We start from the raw sequence: 21722 nt of genomic DNA, 5'->3' as shown, positions 1-21722 counted from the left end.
ATGGTCTCAAGCAAATCCCTTTCCTTCTCTGGGTCTCAATTGCTTCATCTGTAAAATGGAAAGGTTGACTTAAATCTAGCACTGACATTCTGTGATTCTGTGATTCCGTGATTCCTAACCCCCTGCTTTGAAGACTGAAATTTCCATTTGGAATTAGGGGAATTCAGTCCAGTTTTATAGAAAACAAAGGGCAGGGATGGTTATTGTGTTCAAAGTCAGATCTCCTACTTCTTGTCTTAAGCAGTGACCCCTTCTTGCCATCTCAGGCCTCTCACCTTGAGTGGGATGGGTGCAGACTAGGCCATACCGAGGGCCCAAGGAAATAGAACCCCTAAAATGGCTCACCCCATCCATTCCTCTCTCTGTTCTCCCTTGATCTTTTTCTTTTTTCCTTTGGACTCTGAAGTAAGGGAAATTTCTTTACTTTATTCTAGAATTATGTGTTTACACTTCAGTGGTTGCACATCTTTGATTAATTTCTCAAAAGGAAACCAAATTATTTTGTTAGAGACAAAACCTTTTTAAAATGGTGTGAGGATGGATGTGGAAAGGAATTATTAATGTTAAGAAGTTTGGAAGACTTACAGCTAAAAACTCAATTGGTCATAAATGTATGAACCCCATTACCACCTTCTCCCAAGATCTTTCTTGGATTGGGCCCAGCTCTTGTCCCTACAGTTCTGGACTGTAGGGAAATATGAGCAGCCTGGCTTGTGACTTTTACCTTAATGATGCAATTATGTGGGATGATATTCTCTGCAGCCCATGTCTGCAACTCCTGTCTTCCCTGCTCCTCCCTCCCCTTACATATGCACAAACCCTAGCTCCCAAGAGAAGAGAGCTTTGGGACCACATGTGTTACTAGAGTCGGGGATAAAAGTGGAACACCTCCTAAGCAAAGAGAAAATGGATCTCAAGTTGCCTGGACACTGAAACTCAGCTGGGAACTATCCTCCTCTACAGGGGCTGGGAAAGACCCCATGAGAGAACTGGCTGGAGAGCAAAGGAACTCTGAACAGCCCTGAGCTACTTAGCTCCTCTCACTGGGCTGTAATGGGGTCCTTGTAACAAGGTGAGCCGGCAAGCCAGATTTGAGCAGTCGAGCAAAATCCATCTTGAGTATTGAGAGGCAACAAATACAGGTTCTTTCTCACCATGCCTCTTTCTGAAGCTCCAGCAGTTCAAACTGGGTGGGCCCTTACTACGTGTCCCAAGTCATAGCAGCACACTGGGATGAACCAGCACAGACACGGCCCTTATGTGGTTCTTAGTCAAAAAGGAGAGAAGACACTAATCATCACACAAATAAAATGGAAAATTATAGGTGTGATCAGTGCTATAAAGGAGAGGTCCATAGTGCTATGAGAGCACATAGAAGGGCATCTGACCCTGATAGGGAAGGCTTCGTTGTGGAAATCACACCATATGAGGAATGGTTGAGAAAAACAAACAGGATCTAAAAGGCGAATGCATAAAATGTAATGATAAATCAGTGGTTTTGGATTCATAATGTATGAACATGTAATTTGTGACAAGAACTGCATAAAGGTGGGGAGACAGAGGGTATAGGACCATAGTTTGTATATACTATTGAAATTAATTTGATGTCAAAGCAAAACAAGATTGTTCAAGATTTAGGATGTTAAATTTAAACTCCACGGTAACTAAAAAGAAAATATTGGATAATATGCAAACACATAGAGACAGAAATTGCCGAGTACAGGCTGCCAGGGGTGGTGTCAGGGGGAATAGGGAGTTAATGCATAATGGGTATAGGGTTTCTGTTTGGGGATATGGGAAAGTTTCAGTAATGGAAGGTGGTAAGGGCACTGCAGTATTGTGAACATGATTAATCCCATTGAGTGGTATGCTTGGGAGTGGTTGAAATGGGAACTTTTATGTTGTATATATGTCACCACAATTAAAAAAAAAAAAGAGCAAATCAAGAGACAATGAGAATTAAATGCAATATATGATGCTGGGTGGGATCTAGCAACAGAGGAGAAAAGACTCAAAGAGATATTGGTACATATGAAGAAATTAGAATATAGACTGTAGACTTTATATCAGTGTTAAATTTCTTGAACTTGGTAACTGCATTTATGTAAATGAATGTCCTTATTCTTAAGGAAATGTACATGCCAATGTTAAGTGTTTAGGGAGCATGATGTATCTGACCTACACTCAAGTGTTCAGAAAATTGATGGCTAAATAGACAAATGGATAGATATAAAGAAAGAAAGGGAGGGAGGGAGGAAGGAAGAGCAAATGTGGCAAAATGTTAAAATGGGTGAATCTGGATTTCTAGAGGGGTAGGGATATGTTGGAGTTCTCTGTATGGGGTTTGTGTTATTTTGAAAATGTCCTATGTTTGAAAGTATTTCAAAATAAAAAGTTAAAAAGAAAAACCAGGATATTTAGCTTGGGTTAGAAAAATCTTATTGGGGCACAGTCATAACTGCTATCTTCTAATTTTGAAAGGCTATTGTGGGGGACAAAGAGAAGACTTGTCCTTGGAGGTCCCAGGGTATAAGGAAAGCTACAAAGAGTTAAATGTTAGATCACGAGAAATGTTGCCAACCATCAGAGCTATTCAAGTATAGAATAGTTACATATCATGTCATTGTCAAGTTCTTCTTGGGACGAGACACTACGTTCAGTCTTTACATGTAATAACCTCATTTAATCTTTACCACAACTCTATGATATAAATACAATTATTTTTTTCTCTTTATTTTATAGGTGAGCAAACTGAGGCACAGAAAGGTGAAGTGACTCTGAGGTTGCCTAGTAGTGAATGGAAGAGCTGGGATCTGAACCCAGGTCATCTGGCTCTACCATTCCTGGGGGGTCAAGTTTTAGCAAGAGGATTTAGGAGTCAGTGGATAGGGTGGGACTCCTTGACTCTTAAGGTCCTAAGTAGCCTGAAAAATGTTCTGTTTCCTCCTCCAGCACTATCAAAAGAGATGACTTTACTGCTCGTCTGTTTGACATCCACAAGCAAGTCCTGAAAGAGGGTGTTGCCCAGGTAACCACTCCCCACCCACCTTTATCTGGGACCTGCCCCTCCCGTCTCTTTTTTTTTAACAGAAGAACTTTGCCCAGGTCCTGAGCTCCTGGAAGTCTGCCTTTCACTGGTTCCCACTGGATTTGTGCATCAGTGACCAATCCTGGGATGACCAGAAGAATGATCTCATTGGGTTTGGGAGTGTTAGCCAGTGCCTCTAATCTCTGTGTAGAGTTCACAGTACCTATCTCCTCCATGGCCAGGCCGTCAGTCAGCCCCAGGGCAGACATCTTCAGCCTTCAGTTTTCCTCCACAGACTGTGTTCCTGGGCCTGAACCGCTCAGACTACATGTTCCAGCATGGCACAGATGGCTCTCCAGCCCTGAAACAGATTGAAATCAACACCATCTCTGCCAGCTTTGGGGGCCTGGCCTCCCGGACCCCAGCTGTGCACCGGTGGGTCCCTTGGGCAGCCCTGGGAACACCTGTGGGGTGACACCCTGGCCTTGGCCTGCAGTCACAGGCTGGGCTGAGGATCTCCAACTCTGACCACACCTTCCTGGGCCCCAGGTCACATTTTTCCACCTGCACACAGTTTCCATTAGTAATGAGGTCTTTGGAATGTCAGGGAGAAAAGGGGCCTCACGGCTCATCTAGTCCTACCCCTCATTGTATGAGTTAGTGTTCCAGACAAAGGGAACAGTATCTGTGAGGGCTCTGAGATAAGAAAGAGCTTAACATGTGTGAAGGTCTGAAAGGAGGTCCAAGTTCAAGGCGGGGAGGATACAAGGACTTCCCATCTGAGGGCTGGGCCCTAGTAGCATCCATTTCTAGCTAGCAGATGTGTTTCAGGTCACTGTAATTCCAGATGGTCTGAGACAGGATTCCAGACACCACTTGGGGGCCCAGAGTGAATGGGTTCCAGCTCGTTGGGAGACTGGAGTGAGGTGGTAACTTCTCTGGGCATGTATACCAGGGGCCAGGGTTAGGGTAAGATGGTAAGATGTTTTATTGCTCAGCTGATTGTCAGCATGATATTCCTGTGTCTGTCCAATTACTGAACAGCCATCTTTCTTCCAACAGACATGTTCTCAATGTCCTGAATAAGACCAAAGAAGCTGCCAAGATCCTACCCAATAATCCCAGCAAGGGACTGGCCCTGGGGATTGCCAAAGCCTGGGAACTCTACGGCTCAGCCAAGTAAGAGGGCGATGAAGTGATAGCAGTATCCTGCTTTGGATTCAGCACTTGTGGTTGCAGCAGCTTCTTATTTGCCTTTTTAGAGAATGCCGGAATTTTTCTAAGAATGGAACTTTACACCTTTAAGTGCCAAAATTATTTTAATGGAGTGTTGGGCTTCCTTATATGAGAGATGCTGACCATAATTTAACCTTTTCTTGTTGGCTGCAGGTCATCATTATGTGATTGTATCTTGCTGTAGTAGAGGCATGTGAGGCTGTTTACCCTACACTAATGGCCCCAGGTGGCCAAGCTTTAAATTCTCTTTCATTTTCTTAGTTTTCCTATCTTTTCTGTCTGCTTCCCTGCTATCAGTTCTTCTTACTACTGTCAGTATACTTGAACTTGGAATCTTCCACTCTCATCTTCATCCCTCCTTTCTGATTTGTTAGAGATTGGGAAAGGAGATTATCAGGATTATTTTGATTGTGTCTGAAGAGCATGAGAGCCTCTTTGACAACTAAGTGGATAAGCTCTGATTTGGGGATTTTATGATGTCTGTTTTAACTACCTAGAGGCATTTTTGCTTCCTTCCTATTTCTCAGCCATGTTCTAGATATGTGAAGTTGCTAGGTAAGTAACTTCTGGATGAGAAAGGGGTCACTATACTGACAGTTATTGCAATGTTAATATAACGTTAATAGTTAACAATTAACGATCACTTATTAGTGCCACGGGATTTTGTTGTATCCTTGTAACAAACACTCTGAGATAGGTACTATTCATCTCCCCCATTTTACAGATGAGGAAATTGAGGCTCAGAGAAGTGAAGTGATTTGTTCAAGTTCAAGCGGTGAGTTGGTGGCAGAACTCAGAGTCCCCCTCCCCCGATAACCTGCATTTTGTGTGTATGTGGTAAAATTCACAGAACATAAAATTTATGATTTTAACCATTTTTAAGTGTTCAGTTCAATGGCATTAAGTGCATTTACAGTGTTGTGTAATCATCACTACTTTCTATTTCCAGAACATTTTCATCATCCCAAACAGAAAACTCTACCCGTTGAGCAATAACTCCTCATTGCGCCCTCCTCCCAGCCCTCTAATCTACTTTCTGTCTCTAAGAATTTGCTTATTCTGTATACCTCCTACAAGTCAAATCATGCAATATTTGTCCTTTTGTGTCTGGCTTATTTCACTTAGTATAATGTTTTCAAGGTTCATCCTTGCTGTAACATGTATCGGAACTTCATTCCTTTTTAAGACTTTAATATTCCATTGTACATATATCACCTACTTTGTTTCTCCATTCATCTGTGAATAGGCAACTGGGTTGTTTCCGTCTTTGGGCTACTGTAAATAATGCTGCTATAAACTGTTTGAATCCTTGCTTTCAATTCTTCTAGGTATTTACCTAGGAGTGGACTTACTGGGTCATACAGTAATTATAATATTTACCTTATTGAGGAAGGGCCAAACTGTTTTCCACAGCAGCTGCACCATTTTACACTCCCACCAGGAATGCACTAAGGTTCCTTCAAATTTCTCTACACTTAGCACTATTTTAACATTGTTTTCTGTTTTTGTTTTTGATAGTAGCCATTCTGGTAGGTGTGAAGTGGTATCTTGTGGTTTTGATTTGCATTTCCCTAATGACTAATGATATTGAACATCTTTTCATATGTTTATTGCTCATTTGTGTATCTTCTTTGGAGAAATATCTATTCAAGTCCTTCGCCCATTTTTTAATTGGATTTTTAAATGGGAGTTCTTTATTCTGGTTATTAAATTCTTATCAGATATATGATTTACAAATATTCTCCCATTCTGTAGGTTGTCTTTTCATTTTCTTGGTGATGTCTTTTGTTGCACAAAAGTTTTTAAATTTGATGAAGTCTAGTTTACCTGTTTTTTCTTTTGTTGCTCATGCTTTTGGTATCATATCTAAAAATCCATTGCAAAATACAAGGGCTTAATGATTTACCCATATGTTTTTTTCTAAGAGTTCTATGGTTTTAGCTCTTATATTTAGGTCAGTGTTCCATTTTGAGTTAATTTTTGGATATGGTGAGAGGTAGGAATCTAACTTCAATATTTTGCATGTGTCCCAACACCATTTGTTGAAGAAACTATTCTTTCACCACCAAATGGTCTTGGCATTCTTGTTGAAACTCAACTGGCCACAGATGTATGAGTTTATTTCTGTTGGTCTTATAGGTCTGTTCTAGTTTGCTAATGCTGCCAGAATGCAAAACACCAGAGATGGATTGGCTTTTATAAAAGGGGGTTTATATTTGGTTACACAGTTACAGTCTTAAGGCCGTAAAGTGCCCAAGGTAACACATCAGCAATCACATACCTTCACTGGAGGATGGCCAATGGTGTCCGGAAAACCTCTGTTAGCTGGGAAGGCATGTAGCTGGCGTTTGCTCCAAAGCTCTGGTTTCAAAATGATTTTCTCCCAGGATATTCCTTTCTAGGCTGCAGTTCCTCAAAAATGTCACTCTTAGTTGCACTTGGGGTATTTGTCCTCTCTTAGCTTCCCCGGAGCAAGAGTCTGCTTTCAACAGCCGTCTTCAAAATGTCTCTCATCTGCAGCTCCTGTGTTTTCTTCAAAGTGTCCCTCTTGGCTGTAGCAGCTTTCTCCTTCTGTCTGATCTTATATAGTGCTCCAGTAATTTAATTCAGACCCACCCTGAATGGGCGGGCCAGCACCTCCATGGAAATTATCCAATCAGAGTCATCACCCACAGTTGGGTGGGGCGCAAAGAATTACAATCTATTTAACACTGATGGGTGTGCCCACACAAGATTACATCAAAGATAATAGCATATGGGGGGACATAATGCATCCAAACTGGCACAAGGTCTATTACACTGTTTTGATTACTGTAACTTTCTACTAAGTTTTGAAATTGGGCAATGTCAGTCCTCAACTTTGTTCTTCTTTTTCAAGATTGTTTTGGCTATTCATGGCCCCTTGCAATTCCAAAAGAATTTGAAGATCCTGCTTAGGGTTCATTGAGCTTTCTGGATATGTATTTATGTCTTTCATTAGATTTTGAAAGTTTTCAGCCATTATTTCATCAAATATTTTTCCTGCCCCTTTCTCTGTCTCTTGTCCTTCTGGGACTCCAATGATGTGTATGTTGATTTACCTAATGGTGTCCCAAGGTTCCCCAGACTCATTTCATTTTTTTTTTTTTAATCTTCATTTTATTGAGATATATTCACATACCACGCAGTCATACAAAACAAATCGTACTTTCGATTGTTTACAGTACCATTACATAGTGGTACATTCATCACCCAAATCAATCCCTGACATCTGACTCATTTCATTTTTCTTCATTCCTTTTTCTTTCTGTTCCTCAGCCTGGATAATTCCAATTATCTTTTCTTCAAGTTTTCTGATCCTTTCTTCTGCCTCCTCAGATCTGCTGTTGAACCCCTCTAACGAGTTTTTAATTTCAATTATCGCACTTTTTAGATCTAGAATTTTTATTTGGTTCCTTTTTATAATTTCTATTCCTTTATTGATGTTTTCATTTTGTTCAGACATCATTTTCCTGATTTCCATGGTTTCCTCTAGGTCATTGAACATATTTAAGACAGTTGATTTAACATCTTTGAGAAATAATTCCAGAGTATGAGCTTCCTCAGGGAAAGTTTCTGTCAAATTCATTTTTACCTTGAAGGGGTCATACTTTCCTGTTTCTTTCTATGTTCTGCATTTTTTTGGTTGAGAACTGAACATTCTGAGTATTGTGTTATAGTAACTCTAGAAGTCTAATTCTCCCACTCCTCAGAGATTGGTGATTTTTTTTTATCATCATTTTATTGAGATATATTCACATACCACGCAGTCATACAAAACAAATCGTACTTTCGATTGTTTACAGTAGTACCATTACATAGTTGTACATTCATCACCTAAATCAATCCCTGACACCTTCATTAGCACACACACAAAAATAACAAGAATAATAATTAGAGTGAAAAAGAGCAATTGAAATAAAAAAGAACACTGGGTACCTTTGTCTGTTTGTTTCCTTCCCCTATTTTTCTACTCATCCATCCATAAACTAGACAAAGTGGAGTGTGGTCCTTATGGCTTTCCCAATCCCATTGTCACCCTTCATAAGCTGCATTTTTATACAACTGTCTTCGAGATTCATGGGTTCTGGGTTGTAGTTTGATAGTTTCAGGTATCCACCACCAGCTACCCCAATTCTTTAGAACCTAAAAAGGGTTGTCTAAAGTGTGCGTAAGAGTGCCCACCAGAGTGACCTCTCGGCTCGTTTTGGAATCTCTCTGCCACTGAAGCTTATTTCATTTCCTTTCACATCCCCCTTTTGGTCAAGAAGATGTTCTCCGTCCCACGATGCCGGGTCTACATTCCTCCCCGGGAGTCATATTCTACGTTGCCAGGGAGATTCACTCCCCTGGGTGTCTGATCCCACGTAGTGGAGAGGGCAGTGATTTCACCTTTCAAGTTGGCTTTTTTTAGTTGCTATTGAAAATGGTATCTTTTTCTTGAGTGTCTCTTCAGTTTGTTCATTTCTAGCATACAGAAACATTACTGACTTATGTGCATTAATCTTGTATCCCGCTACTTTGCTAAATTTGTTTATTAGCTCTAGTAGCTGTATCGTCGATTTCTCAGGGTTTTCTAGATATAAGATCATATCATCTGCAAACAATGACAGTTTTACTTCTTCTTTTCCAATTTGGATGCCTTTTATTTCTTTGTCTTGCCGGATTGCCCTGGCTACCACTTCCAGCACAATGTTGAATAACAGTGGTGACAGCGGGCATCCTTGTCTTGTTCCTGATCTTAGAGGGAAGGCTTTCAGTCTCTCACCATTGAGTACTATGCTGGCTGTGGGTTTTTCGTATATGCTCTTTATCATGTTGAGGAAGTTTCCTTCAATTCCTACCTTTTGAAGTGTTTTTATCAAAAAGGGATGTTGGATTTTGTCAAATGCTTTTTCAGCATCTATTGAGATGATCAATTGATTTTTCCCTTTCGAGTTTTAATGTGTTGTAATACATTGATTGTTTTCTTATGTTGAACCATCCTTGCATGCCTGGAATGAACCCCACTTGGTCATGGTGTATGATTTTTTTAATGTGTCTTTGGATTCGATTTGCAAGTATTTTGTTGAGGATTTTTGCATCTATATTCATTAGGGAGATTGGCCGGTAGTTTTCCTTTTTTGTAGCATCTTTGCCTGGTTTTGGTATTAGATTGATGTTAGCTTCATAAAATGAGTTAGGTAGTGTTCCATTTTCTTCAATGTTTTGAAAGAGTTTGAGTAAGATTGGTGTCAGTTCTTTCTGGAAAGTTTGGTAGAATTCCCCTGTGAAGCCATCTGGCCCTGGGCATTTATTTGCGGGAAGATTTTTGATGACTGATTGGATCTCTTTGCTTGTGATGGGTTGGTTGAGGTCTTCTATTTCTTCTCTGGTCAGTCTAGGTTCTTCATATGTTTCCAGGAAATTGTCCATTTCCTCTACATTATCCAGTTTGTTGCCATACAGTTGTTCATAATATCCTCTTATAATTTTTTAATTTCTTCAGGATCTGCAGTTATGTCACCTTTTTCATTCATTATTTTGTTTATATGGGTCTTCTCTCTTTTGATTTTGTCAGTCTAGCTAGGGGCTTGTCATCTTGTTGATCTTCTCAAAGAACCAACTTTTGGTGATATTTATCCTCTCTATTGTTTTTTTGTTCTCTATGTCATTTATTTCTGCTTTAAATCCTTGTTATTTCTTTTCTTGTACTTGGTTTAGGATTGGTTTGCTGTTCATTTTCTAGCTTCTTCAGTTGATCCATTAGTTCTTTGATTTTGGCTCTTTCTTCCTTTTTAATATATGCGTTTAGTGCTATAAATTTCCCCCTTAGCACTGCTTTTGCTGCATCCCATAGGTTTTGGTATGTTGTGTTCTCATTTTCATTCGTCTCTATATATTTAGCAATTTCTCTTGCTATTTCTTCTTTAACCCACTGATTGTTTAGGAGTGTGTTGTTTAACCTCCAGGTATTTGTGAATTTTCTAAGTCTCTGATGGTTATTGACTTCTAATTGTATTCCATTGTGGTCAGAGAATGTGCTTTGAATAATTTCAATCTTTTTAAATTTATTGAGGCTTGTTTTATGTCCCAGCATATGATCTATTCTGGAGAAAGTTCCGTGAGCACTAGAAAAGTATGTGTATCCTGGTGATTTGGGATGTAATGTCCTGTATATGTCTGTTAAATCTAATTCATTTATCAGATTGTTTAGGTTTTCAATTTCCTTATTGATCTTCTGTCTGGTTGATCTTTCTATAGGAGAGAGTGATGTGTTGAAGTCTCCCACAATTATTGTGGAAACATCAATTGCTTCCTTTAGTTTTGCCAGTGTTTCTCTCATGTATTTTGTGGCACCTTGATTGGGTGCATAGACATTTACGATTGTTATTTCTTCTTGCTGAATTGCCCCTTTTATTAGTATGTAGTGGCCTTCTTTGTCTCTCAAAACATCCCTGCATTTGAAGTCTATTTTATCTGAGATTAGTATTGCTACACCTGCTTTCTTTTGGCTGTAGCTTGCATGAAATATTTTTTTCCATCCTTTCACTTTCAGTTTCTTTGTGTCCCTGTGTCTAAGATGAGTCTCTTGTATGCAACATATTGATGGTTCATTTTTTTTGATCCATTCTGCGAATCTATATCTTTTAATTGGGGAGTTTAATCCATTTACATTCAACGTTATAACTGTGAAGGCATTTCTTGAATCGGCCATCTTATCCTTTGGTTTATGTTTGCCATATTTTTCCCTCTCTCTATTAATATCCTTTATTGTACCCATACCGAATCTCTTTAGTACTGAACCTTTCTCCAAGTCTCTCTGTCCTGTCTTTGTTTCTCTGTCTGTAGGGCTCCCTTTAGTATCTCCAGTAGGGCAGGTCTCTTGTTAGCAAATTCTCTCAGCATTTCTTTGTCTGTGAAAAATTTAAGCTCTCCCTCAAATTTGAAGGAGAGCTTTGCTGGATAAAGTATTCTTGGCTGGAAATTTTTCTCACTCAGAATTTTAAATATATCGTGCCAGTGCCTTCTCGCCTCCATGGTGGCTGCTGAGTAGTCACTACTTAGTCTTATGCTGTTTCCTTTGTATGTGGTGAATTGCTTTTCTCTTGCTGCTTTCAGAACTTGCTCCTTCTCTTCTGTGTTTGACAGTGTGATCAGTATATGTCTCGGAGTGGGTTTATTTGGATTTATTCTATTTGGAGTTCGCTGAGCATTTATGATTTGTGTATTTATGTTGTTTAGAAGATTTGGGAAGTTTTCCCCAACAATTTCTTTGAATACTCTTCCTAGACCTTTACCCTTTTCTTCCCCTTCTGGGACACCAATGAGTCTTATATTTGGACGTTTCATATTATCTATCATATCCCTGAGGTCCATTTCGATTTTTTCAATTTTTTTCCCCATTCTTTCTTTTATGCTTTCATTTTCCATTCTGTCATCTTCCAGGTCACTGATTCGTTGTTCAACTTCCTCTAGTCTTGTACTATGAGTGTCCAGAATCTTTTTAATTTGGTCAACAGTTTCTTTAATTTCCATAAGATCATCCATTTTTTTATTTAGTCTTGCAATGTCTTCTTTATGCTCTTCTAGGGTCTTCTTGATTTCCTTTATATCCTGTACTATGGTCTCATTGTTCATCTTTAGTTCTTTGAGTAGCTGCTCTAGGTGCTGTGTCTCTTCTGGTCTTTTGATTTGGGTGCTTGGGCTTGGGTTATCCATATCGTCTGGTTTTTTCATATGCTTTATAATTTTCTGTTGTTTTTGGTCTCGTGGCATTTGCTGAACTTGATAGGGTTCTTTTAGGGTTTGTAGACCTATTGAAGTCCTTATCTCTAATTTATCAGATCTACAGCTTCGTGGAGTACACTTTCTCTAACTAACCAGCAGGTGGCGTCCACGAGCCACCTTTTCTCCACAAGCCAGTTCTCCCCTGCTTAGCCTTTTTGGTGAGTGGGGGAGTGAGTCTTGTGGGGCCCAATTGGTGTACCAAGCTTGCGTGTGTAGTTGGTGTTGCCTGCCCTGTATGTGGGGCGTGTTTCTGGGCAGTCGGGGAGGGGGGGTGGCCCTAACAATCAAATCTCCCTGGTGATCCTAGAGTTTTAAAGCTGCTGCAATAGTCTAATCCTTCAGTTCAGTCCTGCCACAGTTTGTCTCTGCCACTGACCCACAAGTCCTTGGTATTGGCGTATGGCTCCTGAGACTTGCAAGTGGGCCTCTCTTCCAGGCTGTGCACCCCCGGTCCTCTGTTGAGGGATGACTGTGCTATGTCACAGGTGAGTGCCGTCCCCCCGGGGCAGTTCTGGGCTGCTGGGCTGTGTAGGGAGGCTCCCAGTCTGCTCAAATGATGGCTGAATGGGGCTTTGTTAATTCACACTGCTCCACCTTCCCAACTCTGGGACAATCAGCTGAGGTTGCAGGGAAGGCTAATGTCCACGCCCAGTTTTGTGGTGTGTGCCTGTTATTTGAAGCACTTCCGTCACACTGGGTTGTCTGGGGCAGCTCTGGGCTATGGGGCTGGCGATGGGCAGGAGTGTTTCCTGTCCACCAGGATGGTGGCTGTGAGCGGACACCCCCCTTTTCTTGGGAAGTTGTGGTGTTTAGTGAATTTTCTCAGCCACTGGATTATTGCCTTTTGTCTCAGAGCTCTCTTAGTTCTGCTCTTGACTTGACGTGCCCAAATTGAAAGTCTTTGAAGCTTTCTGTATTGGGCTTCTTAGAGTAATTGTTTTAGAAAAAGAAAAAAGGATTAAAAAAAAAAAAAAAAAGGGCCCTCCTCAGAGATCTAATGGGTTATTGAAATGCTAATAGACAAAGCAACCAGGGCCATTAAGGAAAGGTCCACAGGGCAGAGAGATCAGCTTTTCTTCGGGATTTGCATATGCGCCTCGAGACCTGAGCTCCGCCCTTCCCCTTTCTGTGTTCACCAGAACTCCAAAAATCCTCTGCTTTTATTTTGGAGTTTTTCGTGTTGTTTTTTTTTTTTCTTGCCTGTCTCCTCTCTGCTGGGCTGGCTGCTCTCAGATTCTCTGGTGTCTGGTCTCAGTCTATCTATGGTTGGAGTTTGGATCAGTAGAATGAGTTTCCGATAAGGGCTGCCACTGCAGTTCTCCCTTCTCCTTCCCGGAGCTGACAGCCCCTCCTCCCACGGGACTGAGCCTGGCAGGGAGGGGCGTGGGTCCCCTGGCCGCAAAAACTTACAGATTTCGCTGATCTCAGCAGTTCCACGTTTTCATGAGTGTTGTATGAAGTATGCCCAAAGACAGATTGCTCTGTGGTGTCCAGTCCACACAGTTCCTGGCTTTCTACCTACTTTCCTGGAGAAGTAACTAAAATATACAGCTCACCAGTCTGCCATCTTGCCCCGCCTCCCGAGATTGGTGATTTTTGCTTATTGTGAGCTGGAGCTGTCCATTTATGACTTTTCCAAACTATTTTTGCAAAATATGTATTCCTTGTTTTATGTGGTTGCTGAAGTTTCTGTTCTGTTATCTCTGTGGTCAGCCAGTGACTGATAAAAATTTCCTTAAATGTATGGTTTGCCAAATAAGAAAAGGCCAGCAGGGGGTGGGGGGGTGGCTTACAATCTCTTTAAATCTCCTCTATGGCAGGGATGTCACTATAGCCTGTGGAGGTTGAAACAATGGCTGCCCTCCCTTCCAGCTCCCCAGCAATCAAAAGCAACAATCAGCAGTGAAAACACAGAAGCAAATCAAACCAGGAACTCAGGCTGCAGTCCCCAGAGCTGCTTGCCACTCAGTTGGCAGATGGCATGTGAAGGTGAAACTCACCAAAATTTACCAGCTTCTTCATCCGGCACTTTACTGGATGCTGCAAATTTTCCACTAGACTTCAGAGTTCCAAACAGTTGATGCACATAGTTCCTGCAAATTCAATAGTTGTTTTGGTGGATGGACCAATTCCTTGAGCTTTCTACTCCACCATCTTTCCACAATCATCCCATAACCTGTATTCTTAATCCCTTTACTTCACTGCCTTCAAAAGAGCCTCTCTGGGCACTCTAATCTTCACCAAGACTCAAGAAAGTTCAGACTCTGACCATTTAGAAGTCATCAGACAAATACTTTGTCATGTAGAGCTCTCAGCTGTTATATTTTAAGAGAGTGAAGCCAGAAGATGGGTCAACTGGGGAACTGCTGACAGACAAATGCATAGAGGATTTCTCCAGCTGAGCTGTGAATAAAATGGAGAGAAAAGATTCGTGTGCCCAGAGTTAGGCATTGGTTGATAGAAGCCATGGGGGGCCTGAGTGAGATTGGCTCCTCCCATTTTGAGAGGCAGAGAGGCTCTTCTGCTGACCCAGCACATGACCTTGGCAAGTCACTTTTTTTTCTCTGAGCTTCAGTTTCCTTATTTGTAAAATGGGGGTAATAATAACTAAAAGGGTGGCAGGAAAAATTAAGTGAGATCATGATTATTAAATATGCTTTTAAAAAGTTGACGAGGATCATTATGTGGTACTTGCAATAACAACAACTACCATTTAACAAGTGGTACACTTTAGTAGTTTTATTTTACAAAGAGCAAACTGAGGTTAAGTTCCCCAAAGTCACATAGCTAATAAGTATAGAATTCATTTCTCTCTGCCTCTAAAGCTTGTGTTCTCTCTATTACACTGTTCTGCCCCTAGAAGTATGGTCCCATAGTGTAGTATAGATAGAAAAACTAAGGCTCGGACATCTCTAAAGCAGATGAATTTTCTTCAGTTATTTCATGTTTTTAAAGAATGTTTTTAAAAGGAAGATTGAAAAATTATTATTTCAATTTAGACAAATTCTTCTAAAACATAGGGCCCATGGTTGGGATGAGCAGGAATAAGAAAAGGAGATTCCTGGTGGTAAAAGGTTGTGAACTACTGATCTGTTTGACCTCCTTATTTTATAAATGGGTAAATCAGGGCCTAAGAAAGGAAACTAACTTGTTCAAGAACACACCACAAATCCCTGGCAGAGCCAGGACTAGGACTCAGGAGTCTTCACTCCCAGTCCAGCATGCTACTGCCACTTTACCTTCCTTAGCTGGCAACTTTCCTAGTCTTACTTCCAACAAACTGCTCTGAACTGAAGGCAGGAGGGGGAAAACGTAACAGGTTTTCTGGGTCTGCCTCTGAGCATTCAGCAGATGGCAGGCTGACTTAATTAGCTTGGACATGCAATTCCACTTTAACCCACAGCCTCCAACCTCCCTCCTCCGCCTCTTCTTGGAGGTGGTCCAGCCTGGGCCAGGCACCACCCTCCCACATGAACTCACACACACCCCCACCCATGAGCCAAGCACATCAGGCTGCAAAGTGAAAGACAAGGCCATTAACCCTTGAGGCTCTCTCAGGACAAGACGGCTTGCGTGAGCACCATTTCTAGCTTGTTTCTCAGTACCCAGCTCCAAGCAAAGCCTCAGGTTAATGTCATGCCTAACCTCATGAGACACAGGCAGGCCAGGAAGGGGGACATACTAGGACCTGTATTTCAGGTAAGTGGAAAGAAGTCAGTAAGACAGTTCAGTCTAAAAGGTTTAGCTGAAGTAAGGAGAAGCAGAGGCAGACAAGAGGCCAAGTACAGGAGGTCAAGAATCCACACCTAGAATCCTAAGGCAAAGTCTGGGCATCTGAAGATCTCAGCAAGAAGCCACAGGCACAGAGCAGTATAGGTTCAGCAAAAATAGTATTTGGTACTGCTGAGCTGCGTCCCTAAGAGAGTCTGGTTGGGGACTGGACCTGACTTTGAAAATAGGTTGGCTCGTAGCCGAAAAGTTGGTTAGTTCTCAGGCATAAGCTTTTCCCTGAGCCCTCTAGCCCCTGCTTCTTTAAGAAACATGTGGAGCCTAGTCACACGTTTGAACAACCAGGAATCTCTTTCAACATGGCCCGGAACAACTGTGCAAACAAGATGATTGCTATACATCAAAGGCACAGTCGCACCAAATTCACAGCGATCAGTTAAAAATCCTCACTGAAGCTTTCAACCGAAAACCTTACAGGGGTTATGCTACCAAACAAAATCTTGCTTTAGAAATTAACACTAAAGAGTCTACAATCCAGATTTGGTTTTAGAATCGAAGAGCTCGACACTCATTCCAGAGAAGAATAGAACCTGAGCAGGCCTTAGAATCAACCAAGCCAACCGGCAAGACCTGCAGAGATTCAAGAGAAGCCAGACAGTGCTGTACATCCTATACCTCTTCCCAATTATGCACCCTCATCAAGTCGTTCAAGAACAACCCTTGCCCTGGGATTGATTCCAGAGAATGACTTGCTAAAGAAATTGAAGTTCCAGAGTTGAGTCCAAATTTGGTTTAAAAACCAAAGATATAGACTCCTTGTCCAGAGAAAAAGAGAACCTGATGAGATCTTAGAACAAATACAAGACAAGGGACAAAATCTGTGAGATGAGAGAGTTCAAGGCATGGAAGTGACACAAAATATCACCAACCTCACTAGCAACTGTTTTATTTCTCTAGGATGAGGGGGTACAGAAGTTATTCAGTGTGTCTGATCTCATCATTCTGAGCCCCAAGTATTTCTCACTCTTCCTGGGAATACACCCTTCCTCTGAGACTGCAAGTTGAGCCTTCTGGAAATGATAAGCAAGACTTCAGGAGGCAGTGACAGATCCAAGATGCACTCCAGAGCACTACTGACACAGCCTGGATCTAGAAGTCAGCAGAGCTTGAGGACAGTGAAAATAAAATGAATATATATCATTTCATAATCATCACAGTAATAATTGATTCAGTCAAAAATCAGTGTATGTAAAAATCTCAAAGTGAATGTTTTATGCAGAACAAGATATATATTGTCTCAAAGAATCTCTACCCCTGGATTACTTATTAATTACAAGTAAAAACTGGTAAATTTGCAAAGAAGAAACCTGACAGATTCTACCTTAACTGAGTGTTCAAAATTCACTTTGCCAACAATAATACAGACTGACCTGAGGTGCCTCCTGAAATGAGGCATCTAAGAAAGTCGCAGTATCCCTTCTGTGGTATTATTGTCAAAAGTGCTCATGCTTAATTTAATCATAAGGAAACACCAGACAAGCAAAACTGAGTGACATCCTACAAAGTAACAGACCTATATTCTTCAACAGTGGATTGAATAATTGCAATAAGGATGGAGAGAAAGTATTGCCAACTCAAGAAGTCTCCCAAAGAGTTATCTTCTGTATGTAGCATGTGCTACCATTTATGTGGGGAAAGGACACAAATTCAGAGACCTGTTGATGTCTAAAATTTCTGTCCAAAGATACTCAAGAAACAGATCACATTAGTTATTTCCTGGGAATAGAGGTGGAAAATTGAGGTGGGAAATAGAACTGTTTTTTCAATTTAATATATATATTTTTTACCTGTAGTACCAAATAGTCAACTCTAAATTTCTCATTTTAACCACTTTCAAGTATATAATTAATTGGCATTAATTTCATTCACAATATTGTACTACCATCACTAACATCTGTAACCTCAACTTTTTCATCACCTCAAGCAGAAACTCTGTACCCATAAAGCAATAACTTCCCCTTCTCCATACTTTCTCCGCCCCGCCCCCCCCCACCTTTCTGCTACCATGGCTGCTGGTAACCTGTAATCTACTCTCTGTGTCTATGAAGTTTGTCTTATAGGTATTTCATATAAACAAGATCATACAATCATTTAAAAAAAAAAAAAGGGAAAGAAACATATGGATAAGCAGAAGAGAAAAGGCCGGGTAAGCCTCAGTGATCCCATCCATACTGTGGGGCCGAATGTGCCCCCATGTATGTCACAGAAATGTCGGGTGGCCCCAGGAGATAGTGCCTTATTTATGGTTGTCTCTATAGGCTTTCGTTGGGTTCCATTGAGCTATTCTAATGTTCTGTGCAGGAACCACACCACTTTATTATATGCTTTATAATCTAGCCCCTGACCCCAGCATTGTTTATGTTACAAAATTTCTTCCATACTCCCACCCTCTTCTTTATTCTCCCAGACAGATGTTAGAATCATTATGTTAAGTTCAAGAAAAAGTCCTCTTATGCTTTTGTGATGGTTTTAAATCTAAATTTTAATTTGCACTGAAAATTGACACCATAACTTTACTAGGTCTGCCCACTGGAGAAGAGGCAGGGATGTCTCCATTTTTTTTAAGTTTTCTATTTTCAGGAAATAATGTGTTGTAGCCTCAGGTGTCTATACTCAAGGCAGTCCTTAGGCGAGGGAACATCTGCTCTTTCTGGGAAGCTGTGTTCTTTTCTCATTCTTAAAGGGAGGGAATTGAAGGAGGACAAGGTCTGTAGCAGTTTGTCCTTGTCTGTCCTCTTTCTCCAGTGCTTTGGTGCTACTGATTGCTCAAGAAAAGGAAAGGAATGTGTTTGACCAGCGTGCCATAGAGAATGAGCTCCTGGACAGGTAGGTTAGGAATGGAGTGCACCTTGGATGTGGCCCCAGAGCTGGGGAGGGCCATTCACAACAGAACTCCCACTGACTCTTGCCCATCTTTCCCAGGAACATCCATGTCATCCGGCGAAGTTTTGAAGATGTCTCTGAAAAGGGGTCTTTGGACCCAGACCAAAGGCTGTTTATGTAAGTGTTCAGGGAGCATTCTCCAAGAACCCAGTAAGGGCTGATTTATGAAACTCATCCTGCCTTTCTTTTTCCCAAAAGAGATGTGGTGGCTTGCTTTCTTCTCTCTGAATTTTAGGTGTTAACTCTGGAATTTTAGAGAATGCCAGTCACGCTCAGCTTCCAAAGAGTTGTATCACAGTTGTTGATATTGTGGATAAGGGTCTTCTTAAAGATAACTTTGGTTTTCATATGCCCCTGGGCTCCCAAAAGTTTTCTTGCCCCTTTTCATGGCTGGTCAAGCCAGGCCTGGGCAGTTGGGGTGGGCAATCAAGGAGGAAGAGGAGCAGTCAGCTCATTCTGTGATTGATCTGGATTTCACTCTCTGAACTTAGACAAGAACTCAAAGAGCCTTGATCTGTGTTCCAGGCAAGGCCCTACCCTTCCCTCCAGGGGCCACCACCAGGTAGCTTTGGTGCCCCATATTTGGGTAGTATTGCAGCATAAATATTTAGATCTGAAACATTATGATTGTTAAAATTAAGAACCTCCAATGTAATTTCACAAACCACTTAATATTTTCAAAATGTTCTTTTATCATAACAAAGCAAAGTAGTTAATTTATTTTCCAATGTAAACAGGTAAACCAGATAATATCAAATAGGTTAAAGAAAAAAGGGAAGTTCAAAAAGGCAGTCTGTCTTAACTAGACTCAAAATTGTGCATCTCCCGCACCCCCACCCCTACCATTTTAAAAATCTCAGCCTGGTTTCAGCTACTTTAAGCAGTAAAAATACAAGTGATTTTTGCTACACATGAAAATATTTTCCTGCTGCTCAGTAATTTCGAGCCAACTTTTTTTTTTTGCAATTTATCTAATTTAGTTCTGGTTACCTTCTTATTTCCCTTCTGGCCTTCCTAGAATGACTCTAGATGTGGAAAATTCCAAAGCAGCCCCTTATTCCTTCAACAGCCTAGACCTTCCTTTCTGCACACTCCACATTTTTTAATGTAGGCATCGGTGGTGTGGTTATTTACTTTCACGGGTTCCAATGTATCCCTGCCTAGGATCCCCCTATGGATTGACTTTCAAAGAAACCAAACTCATTTTGATCCATCCTAAAATAGAATAAAGCAACATACCCATCATTTAAAATTTAACACAGCATCTTTCTTCATCCTGTGTTCTAGGGATGGTCAGGAAGTCGCTGTGGTTTATTTCCGCGATGGCTACATGCCAAGCCAATACAGTCAAAAGGTTGGTATTTTCTGTTAGACCATTCTTTCCTCCTGGTACCCACAAGAGCTCCACAGAGACTCAACTCAGATGTCATAACAACCTGGCTTTTCCCCCTGGGCACTAGCTTCAGTTCTTCCAGGAACTTGTTGCTGCTGGAACCTCTCTCTCTCCACAAGCACACTGTCTTCCAGAATCTGAACCTTCAGGAATTCATGGTGCTTTAGATGCTCACACTGCTTCCAGTGGTATGCTGGTAAATTTTTAGCAACCCTCTCTCTGGGGGCATAAAAAGCCCCAGTTTGTAGTGTTTGCTGGTTTTCATGGTATAAATACTCCCACCATGGCCAAGGCCAAGCTACCTAATTAAACATCTCTAAACATAGAGCTGGGAAGAGATATATGTACAGTCAGCTCTCACTAGCTAATGAAAGCCAGCTCCTGCCAACTCTTGTCTCTCCTTTGAGTCAGAAAATTTTTATCATCTGCCCAATTTATGTTAATGATAGAAGTGATGATATCACTCTATCTTGCTATCCTAATATGAAGTTTCAAAATAAATTGCCATGGCCATTATTTCATTTAATCTTTTCAGCCATCCTGTGAGACATAATTATCCCCATTATAAAGATAGAAAAAGAAGGTTTGGAGAAATACCAGGGCTTGTCTAAGGTTCCACAGGGAGTTCCCAGGCTTTCTGATTCTCAGTCTGATGGCACTTTCAGCATATAATTCTTCTCCTCCTGCCCCTAATGCCCCCAGTGTGGAGAAGCCAAGAAGCCCAGCTTTCAGGTGGGAGAAGGCAAAGGAAGAAATACTTTAGGAAATAGCATGAGCAGTGGGCTTATGGGAGCCATAAGCCTTGGAGTCTGCATCTGTTCCTGCAGGTTCCTGACAGCTCTATAGAAGGTCCTTTTTGTCTAGGGAAGTTCTTAACAGTGGTAGGAACTTGCTGAGTAGAGAAGACAGAAACCATCCATTGCGAAAATGGATCCAGGTTCCAGGACAGAGATTGGGAGGAAAGACCAAAGAAAGCTTAAAACGAGAGAAGATGTTGAAGTAACAAGGAAGGAAGTACATAAGAAGGTAGCCATTTTTAGGGAACTGAGAAACTCAGATCACATTTAGAACAAGGAGATTAAATCTGCAGGCCTTACTGACTTGCTAGGAGATCTTTGGCAAGTCACTGCTCATTTCTGGAGTTTTCTCTCCCTGCTTCTAAAATAATAGGGTCGTTCTCCGCTGTTCTTTCTCATCACCTGTGACTCTCCTTGGAATGCCAGCCCAGTAGTTAGGTGACTGGGGTCATTGGAGAAGACCAGGCACAAGTGCTGCAGGCGGACCATTGCATAAAAGGAAGGTCAGCATGGAGGAGGGCAGTTGCTCCATAGGCACAGCCTTGATCATGCTGTGGGCAATTTGCTTGGTCTGGAGCCAAGGACAGACTCTCCCTGAGTGCCTGAGAATGGACAGAATTGGGATGCGTGATCCTCCGCTGTTTCCTGGCTGCTCAAACCTAAACTCCTGGCACACCAGACCGCTTACCCTGTGATTACCCACCTGCAGGCCTTTGCGCTTATTATTCTTTTAGGCTGAGTATCCCTTCCCCATTGGGCCCCACCTGTCAAATTTCACCTCATTCAACATCAGTAACAAATGTTTCTT

The 21722-nt window shown here is 41.4% G+C and overlaps 1 protein-coding gene across 3 annotated transcripts in view; it reads left to right on the top strand.

The window, feature by feature from the left end:
- GSS (glutathione synthetase) overlaps nucleotides 1–21722 on the top strand; it is a 44853-nt gene that overhangs the window by 18909 nt on the left and 4222 nt on the right. For 2 of the 3 annotated variants that reach the window (XM_037811115.1, XM_037811116.1), the window contains exons 4-9: nucleotides 2953–3028; nucleotides 3324–3463; nucleotides 4091–4207; nucleotides 18587–18667; nucleotides 18764–18841; nucleotides 20012–20078. In XM_037811115.1, the coding sequence (XP_037667043.1) occupies nucleotides 2953–3028; nucleotides 3324–3463; nucleotides 4091–4207; nucleotides 18587–18667; nucleotides 18764–18841; nucleotides 20012–20078 (559 nt within the window). Of the gene's footprint in view, nucleotides 1–2742; nucleotides 2824–2952; nucleotides 3029–3323; nucleotides 3464–4090; nucleotides 4208–18586; nucleotides 18668–18763; nucleotides 18842–20011; nucleotides 20079–21722 lie in introns of all 3 variants that reach the window. The other variant, XM_037811117.1, reaches the window with a different exon arrangement.

Source organism: Choloepus didactylus, chromosome 19 (assembly GCF_015220235.1).
Source record: "Choloepus didactylus isolate mChoDid1 chromosome 19, mChoDid1.pri, whole genome shotgun sequence".
Taxonomy (NCBI): domain Eukaryota; kingdom Metazoa; phylum Chordata; class Mammalia; order Pilosa; family Megalonychidae; genus Choloepus; species Choloepus didactylus.
Note: the sequence above shows the minus strand (reverse complement) of the source record. Positions and strands in the feature narration are given on the sequence as shown.